Source organism: Brassica oleracea, unplaced genomic scaffold, assembly GCF_000695525.1.
Source record: "Brassica oleracea var. oleracea cultivar TO1000 unplaced genomic scaffold, BOL UnpScaffold00751, whole genome shotgun sequence".
NCBI classification, from domain to species: Eukaryota; Viridiplantae; Streptophyta; class Magnoliopsida; order Brassicales; family Brassicaceae; genus Brassica; species Brassica oleracea.
The window spans coordinates 2,520-11,044 of NW_013617447.1; the positions used below are offsets into that span (position 1 = coordinate 2,520).

Consider the following 8,525-nt stretch of genomic DNA (forward strand, 5'->3'; position numbering starts at 1 on the left):
AAATACACAGATATACACACAAATACATCGTCATCTATACGGGTACAGAGGAATGTCACCGTCGGCTTCAGCACCTCCACCGCCGTAGCTTCCGTGCTTCACCACCATCTCCGTCGCGTTTCATTCGTCACACCACCAGATCCGGCATGTCTGTTCCGTCACGATACCACCTCCAGCGCGTTTCCTCCGTCGCGCCACCACCTCCGACGTGTCTGCTTCTTCTCAGATCTGTAAACAAAACAAAGAAAACACAATTAGAAATAGCTTAAGAGATGCAGAGAAAGAGATTAGAAGAGGAGTGAAACACCTTGCTTCTTCAAAAAAAATGAAGAAAGAGGATGAAACACAGAGTCATAAAATCGGCTTGGTCTCTACGACAATGGCGACTAATGCTAACGACGGAAGGTGTGAATGGAGGTAGAGTAGGGATAGACATGGAGATGAATGGAGATTGAGCAAAGGAGATAAGTTGAGATTGAGAAAAAGAGGAGCAGAAGATGGAGTACGTGAGGAGAAGAAAGAATAATCTTTGTCAAAAACAAAGAAAGAGGAGATGAGACGATGGAGCTTGTGAGGGGAGAATGGAAGAAAAAGTTAAAACAAAACCAAATCAATCTGATCCGTTGGATCTAATATTATCAATGGTTAGGAACAGAAAATGGTGATCCACACCATTCCAAAATGAACCAATAAGAAATCAGCACTCTATTTCCTTCCTAGTTTATTATTAGATTCCATAGTTTAGGATTATATTTATGTTTTTGTTGTTTATGTTTTGATTTCAATAGAATTGCAACTTAGATATATTAGGATTTGGGTTTGATAATTAAAAGTTCAAAGTTGAAAGTTTATATTTATGATTAAAGGTTTGGAGTTAAGAAAATAGGTAATGAGGTATATATTTATTGCATGAGTTTAAAATTTTAAAAGACTAAAGTGAAAATCTAAACTTGAAAAGTTCTAATAGAATTGGGGTTAGGTTTGGGTTAAGGGTAACACAACTTGATTTAATATAATTTATAAAGTTATTTAATTAGTATTGTGTTATGATACAAGGTTAATATTTTTTGATATAAGGTTAATTTGGAGAATAAGGTTTTAAAATTTTAGATTAGTAGTTTATGTTTAAGTTTTGGTGTTTGGATTTTATGATTTGGGTATAAAGTTTAGGGTTATAGTGTATGGTTTGGAAAATAGTGTTTGAGGTATAAATTTAAGTTTTGGAATTAATTTTTTAAAAATATTAAATTTAATGTTTTGAGGTTATAGTATGAAAATTTATGATTTTTTTTTGTTCTAACTTTAAAAACATTAGATTTAATGTTTAGATTAGCTATTTAGGATATAAGGATTATACATAGAGTTTAGGCTTTGGGATATAGTATTGAGTTTAGATTTAAAATTTAAGATTAGATTTTTAAAAATATTGAATTTGAAATAAACTTTAAGATTTTAAGGGTATAGTATGAAAATATTAGATTTTAAGGTTTATTCTTAGAGTTTATGGGGTTAACACATATTTAGGGTATAGGGTTTCATGTAGAACACATCGGGAGACAATCCTGGGGGTAATTGGCTTCCTGGAGCATACCTGAACCCTGCGAGGAACTGTTTGAGTAATAGTGCAAAGAAAAGGTCGGACGACGTTGTGATCAGATGGCGTAACGAAGGAAGCGATGATCTTCCGGTCAACGCCATGACGCTTCTTGAGTTACGGTCACATGTTTGGTATGAAAAATTCTCATCCTTTTTGTCGAAAATGAGATTTTTTTTATATGAGACAGAATTTTCTTTTTAACTGCTAATCAAGCGAACTATTGTTTATCTGATGTGTAGGTTAACTGCACATGCTCTTAACGCTTTGGGTTTGGAGGAAGAGTCAGCAATCGCTATTGACATGCCGATGAACGTTGAGTCAGTGATCATATACCTTGCCATTGTTCTAGCTGGTCACGTTGTTGTTTCTATAGCTGATAGCTTCTCTCCCCGTGAAATATCGACGCCGCTTAAAATTTCAAAAGCAAAAGCCATATTTACTCAGGTACACTTCTCATATTCTTTGATAACCTAACAATAAAGTTGTGATTTTTGTTTTGTTTAGTGGTGAACTGTTTGTTTGGCTTTATGTATTGATTTAGCAAAAAGTTGTGGCCAAGAATATAAACGGTTGTAAGGTGTCAGTGGACTTTATGAAAATCCACTTTGGTTGAATTTAGTGTAAAGTATTTTGGCATGTAATGGTTACTGTATAAAAAAAACAAGGGTTTTTTTCAAGACTAACCTATAATTTGAAGTCAAATGCAAAACCAACCCCATTTATTTTGTCATTATTCACCCTTAAAATTTTCAAACCATCCTTATATTTTTGAATTATTTACAAAATTGCTATTATTATCTAATTATTTAATTATTTCGAAAATGTCACAAAACCTATTACACCCTAAACATTTCTTCTTATTTACAACAATGTCATCATCATCAATTTTGCAACCACCATTGAACCACCATTTTTGAGCTCATAAAAGCTCAAGAACTCAATTTATAACCTTTTGTTTCTTTTTTTAAGTCAACAATTCTTCATTTCCTCTTGTTTCCTCTACATTTCTATTTAAAAACCTCTCATAACTCTTATTTTCATAATCTCAAACTTCATATTTTCAAATTTATTCATCAGCAAATCATAAAAGATGCCTCTTTTTGCTCATTTTTGGAGTTTGGACGGTTGAAAGGGTTGGAATCGAGGTTCACACCGGAAAAAGGTAGCTGTTTACATGGTTTTCACCATTTTTTCAGTCTGTGTCGCGATGGTAGACTGTTTTATATGTCTACACCAATGTGTAGATGTACGACTCAGTCTATTTGTCAACGCACAAGTCAGTTTTGCAATTGACCTTTCGAACTTTTTTTTTGTAACGTAGACTTCTTTAGCAGTCTACGTCCTTACCTTTGACAACAAAAACAAAAATCTACGTAGACCTACCAAGACGGCTACGGAGAAGAGGTTAGTTTCACATTTGACCGAACTTTTGACTTTCTAAAGTAGACTTCACTGGAAGTCTACGAATTGTAGGCTGCCAAAGAAGTCTACTTTAGTTCAGTTTTGCATTTGACAAAAACATTGACTTCGTTGAATATGTTAGTTTTGTATTTGACTAAAATGTTTTTAAATAAATTAAATATTTTTTAAATTGTAGACTTTAAATGCAGTCTTCTCATCTTGGACAAAAAAATAGAGACTATTTTTGAAGTCTACACATTTATTTTGGTCAAATGCAAAACCAACCCATGGGTTTTGAAGTTAGACTTTACGCGAAGTCTACGAAGCTGTAGACGTGCATTTTAATCTACTCTTAGAAAGTCAAACAATGGTCAATTGCAAAACTAACTTTTTTGAAAAAAATTAAAACATGTAGACTACATATGAAATCTACCTTCGAAAGTCAAAACTTGGATGAGTTTTGGTCAATAGCAAAAACTAACATTTTTAATGTGGTAGACTGAAAAGGAAGTCTAAATGTATAAAGTCAAAACTTGGATGAGTTCTGGTCAAATAAAAAAAGTAACCCGTAAAATTTTCAATTGCAAAAACCAACCCAAAGAGTAGACCTATTTGACTGTCTACGGACATAAACTAAAATGAATGTCTACACTGTCGTAGACGGATTGAACAGTCTACGTAGGAAAATAAATTAAAACTGAATTTTTGTATTATTCATAAATGTTTTGGTAGATTTTTTTGTTCGACAGTGTGTGTTAGTTAATCCTAATGGGTTTGAGTGATTTTGAAAAGAAAAACTGTTGTAGTTATGAAATTATAATACTTTTGATTTTACAATGTAGTTAGGTGTTAACTGTAGACATATTTGCCAGTCTATGTTTGTAGTTTTATGAAACATGAATTATTTCTTCGCTAATTATGTAAACTTGTATTTTTTTTGGAGGCAGTGACTCAATTACATGCTGTATACGGAGAATGGATGGAGAGAGACTCTTAGTTGGAGTTGAGAGAATGTTCCCTGCTTATGATGGTTATACACATGGTGAACTTATGCATGTCACGAGTGATCGACAAGTGCAGAACTTGATTGAGTTATTTAATACACACTTAGTACGTCTTTATGTATCAAGCCAACGCTAAGTACACTACACATTTTTGGTTTGGATATATGTTAGAAACCAAGTGTAGACGTCTTTCTAAATCTAAGAATGTAGACTATAGTTGAAGTCTACGTCATAAATTCTATTAGAAGTATATTTGTGTATTATTCATCATATTTTTTCACTATATAGTTATTTTACAGTGTGTGTTAGTAAATTTTAATTGTTTCACATGAATTTCAAAAGTTAATGTGTTATAATTATACACTTGAAACCTTTTGCAAAAATTTGTGATTAGTTTTACTCTTGAAGTTTCTTGAAAATTTTGTATAGATTTTCTTCTACTCACATGTGTGTTAGTTATTGTTTTAGCTTATGGTGGTTTCACTTGTTTGGTTGATTAGTTCTTGTAAAATATGATATCTAACAAAAAATTAATAGTACCATATAATTGAAACACAACTAAAAGTGAATACAATTTTTATTGATTATGCATCACACTTATTTACAAATAAACATTTTATTATGAGAAAATATTACAAAGGAATTTATTTGAGTGTGTTTGATTTTTCATAATCTTGATGCCACATATAAAGTCTAGGAAAAAGTACCTGCAAAGTAAGATAAAGTTATGAGAAAAATAAAATAAAAAGAAAAATCATATTTTAGTAGACTTTTTATTAAGTCTACTTAAGGTTTATTGTTTAGTAAACTTTAGTTGAAGTCTACACCAACCAAAACATTTCAGATCCAAAATTGAACATTTAGAAATTTGAAAATATTTTGTTCTGAAAGATATTTGAAAATATTTTTTATCAACCTTCTATCAAAGCAAAAACAGAAAATATGAATCTATAAATTTAGTTCAACATAAACACAAAAATATCTCTATAATAAATAAATGTAAATGTTACATTTTTAGGAAGATGATTTGAAAATTTTAGAAGAGAATACTTGTAAAATAAAATAAATTTATGAGAAATAAGATAAAATTAAAATAATATTTGAGTAAACTTCTAATGAAATCTACTTAAAAATCAAGGCTACTAGACTTCAAGTGAAGTCTACCAGCCCTGACTTTTAGGTAGACTTCATCTGAAGTCTACCATATCAAAAAAAAATCTACATCTGAAAAATATATACATTAAAAATATCAAATAAGTTTAAATCTAATTTTTTAGAAAATGTAATTTATATGAAAATAGTAATAAATTAAAGACATGTAGTTTGAACATGTAACTTTATCTAAATATAATTACAATAAGAAATATTTAAAATCTATAAATGTAAATCTTACATTTTTGGGAAGATGAGAAAACAGCCATAAAACAAAATACCTATAAAATAAGATAAGTATTAAAAAATCATAGAAACAAAATTAAAGTCATATTTTTGTAGACTTTCAATGAAGTCTGCTTTTCATATCAAGTCTACTAGCTTTACTTTATAAGCAGACTTCATTAGAAGTCTAAACTGTCAGATGATTTTTAGATCTGAAAAATCTATACATTTTGATTATAATTAGTATAAAAGTAAATGCACAGGTTTGATCTATTACTTTATTTGATTATAAACTTATAAATACACATTTAAAATCTATAGATCTAAACTTACATTTTAGAAGAGGAGATGAAAACCATGAATGGTAATACCTACAAAAAAGATAATATGTGAGAAAGAAATAACATAAACATACACTTTTGAAGTCTATAGATCAAAAACTTACATTTTTAAAAGAGAAGATGAAACCATGAATCATAATACCTAAAATGACAAGATAACATTGTGAGAAAAACATGATAGAATTTTAGAGAGAAGGGAGAGAGAGTTTTAGAGAGAAGTGAGAGAGTTTTAAAAACTTGTATTGCAGCCATTTTAGAGAGAGATTGTGAAAATTTCATTTATATATGGAGACAAAAATGTAACTAGGTTAAAAGTTGTCGACATTGTAGACTTCTTTTGAAGTCTACTAAAATTAAAAATTTAGAGTAGATTTTATTGTAACGTAGTAGACCTTGTTGGAAGTCTACAATGATAATTTCATTATTGTTGTTTATATCATTATTGTTTTAATATTTTTAACATAAAATTTACTGAACTTTAATTGTTTTTATTTTTTAATAGTTATAGTATATTATTTCACATTTTTTATTCTTATAACTCAATTTAATTTGATATAATAAATTTTTGTTAACAAAATTTAAAAATGTAGACTGAAAAAGACGTCTCTAACAATATAGACTTTATTGTAGATCTACGAAACCCTAAACCACAAATCTCAAACCCTAAAGTTTTTTTATGATAAAAAAGTCTTAATGATTGTATCAAATATCAAAATAATACAAAATATAAACTACTAAACATTAATATACAAATTTAAGTCAGTAAAACAAGAAAAAAAATCTAAATCTATAATCTAACCCTAAAAATCTACCACTAGAATACATAACATGTTAGCACATATTGTTTCTAAACCATGAACATTATCTAACACATGGTTACCACATTAATATATATTCTTTAAAATTGTTCAATTATATACAAATTTAATTTATTTACTTCATATTAACATTATATTGATGATTAATTAAAAACATCACAACAATTATTTTTATACATTTTTAAAATTAAATTATTATATCAATCTACGATGTAGAGTACAGAATAAGTCTACATGGTAGACATCTTAAGAGGTCTACATGTATGTAGACTTCTTTCTATTACGTGTAGTGTAGACTTACGAAGAACGAAAGTGTAAAATACATTTATGTTTTTTGGTTGGTCACAATGGTTAAATAGTACTTTTATCATTTCTTTAGGTTGGTTTTGCATTTGACTGAAATTGGGATACACTTTTAGATTTGACTTGAATTTTTGAGTTGGTTTTAGCAATTCTCCCAAAAAACAATCATATCTATTCATGTAAATTATTGGAAAAGCAGATGTGACATTTTTTTTCTTTATTTTTCATTGTGTTTATCTTGTTTCCAGGATGAGATCATTCGTGGTGATAAAAGTATTCCCCTTTATAGGTGAAGTTTTTACAATCCAGCAGGCCTGATTTTTTTTTCTTTAAGAAGCCGTGCTGTAGAATTGTTCTCACGTGATCTATTTGACTCTGCAGAAGAGACGTTGATGCAGAAGCACCCTTGGCAATTGTTATTCCAGCGAGAGGCTCATTCGTCAGAATGAACCTCCGTGAGAATGATTTGTCTTGGAACGAGTTTTTGGGAAAGGCAGGAAATATGAGGTACGCTCAGTGTATACAATATACTGTCCAGCTTCCACTTATAAACTGAAAAACAACAGCAACGTTTTCTTGAAAGGGGTGGAATTTTAGATAGTCATTTGGGTAAAATCTTAAATTTCACCTGATAATAATAGGGCCAGTAGATAAGTTGTGATACTTGTTTAGTGTCATAAAACGAATAAACATATTTTGTTACTGTTCTTTCAGAGGCGTGGAATATATTGCTGTAGAGAAACCAGCAGGAGCCTATTACATGATACAGAAAATGTGAAATAAAAAAATCATAGTAGAACACGAGGCTTGTAGCGCAAGAAAGAGTGAGATCGTAGCTCCCTTGCTCAGACATCGACGGTGATTCCGGCTTACGTTGACAAGGACGTGGTTTCTCCGGTGACTTGCGGAACATGGCCGTGTGGATTGGCACTGGTGGTGATCAAGACATGCAACGGATCGCCATCAAACGTGCGATGGTTTGTGATGAACGGTGGCTCCTGTTTGCTCGTCACGTCTCGGGTTTGAAGTGGTAATACTAAAGGCGGCTGATCTCTCGATACAACAGGCTCTGTACTTCGTTAGGTTTTAGAAGGGACTATACACAACATGTATATATAGCTCGGCTCATTAATGGTTTGGTTCAATCAAAATAAATTATAAATAAAACCAAACCATGAGGTACTAAACCGAAACCAGGGTCGATGCCCTTAATTAAGCCCCATCACATCATCCTTTTGCTCTTCCTCGTTTATCGCTTCTTTTTATTGAACTAGTAGTTAATCCGCGCTACGCGCGGAACTATTTTTATTTTCAAATGTTAACTATATAGTTATTTTTTTGAACGTTGTATTCTGAACAACAACAAATTCTGAATTGTATGTTTGTGTGAATACATATTTCCTTAGAAAAAATTAGAAAACTATACATTTTTGAGATAGATGTTTGATATAGTTTTTTTTTTCTCATATTGTATATTTATTTTTTATTTTTTATATTGTAAGGCAATTCTCTCAAATAGATCTTTTAAGTCTTTGTCACAAAATAGCATTCAATAAGAAAAATGACCAAAATAGCCCATTTTATTTTGAAAAATTTAATTTTTATTTTTAAAAATTTGAAACTCTATCCTCAAAACTCCACCCCTTAACTCTAAGCCATAAGTCTATGTTAGTTAACCATAGGG

General features: G+C 30.5%; 1 protein-coding gene across 1 annotated transcript; it reads left to right on the plus strand.

Moving 5' to 3' along the window:
• Positions 1 to 1,499: 1,499 nt before the first annotated feature.
• LOC106319992 (probable acyl-activating enzyme 17, peroxisomal) lies at positions 1,500 to 4,180 on the plus strand. Its single transcript, XM_013758364.1, has 3 exons — positions 1,500 to 1,728; positions 1,837 to 2,041; positions 3,946 to 4,180. The coding sequence occupies exons 1-3, from the start codon at positions 1,697 to 1,699 to the stop codon at positions 3,946 to 3,948; spliced, it is 240 nt and encodes a 79-aa protein (XP_013613818.1). The 5' UTR covers positions 1,500 to 1,696; the 3' UTR covers positions 3,949 to 4,180.
• The last annotated feature ends 4,345 nt before the right edge of the window (positions 4,181 to 8,525 follow it).

What these genes read in the sequence shown, in the direction of transcription:
- LOC106319992 (XM_013758364.1), top strand. Translation starts at nt 1,697, where the DNA reads ATGACGCTTCTTGAGTTACGGTCACATGTTTG. An exon ending in GAGTTACGGTCACATGTTTG is followed by an intron (nt 1,729 to 1,836) that starts GTATGAAAAATT and finishes TCTGATGTGTAG; the next exon opens with GTTAACTGCACATGCTCTTA.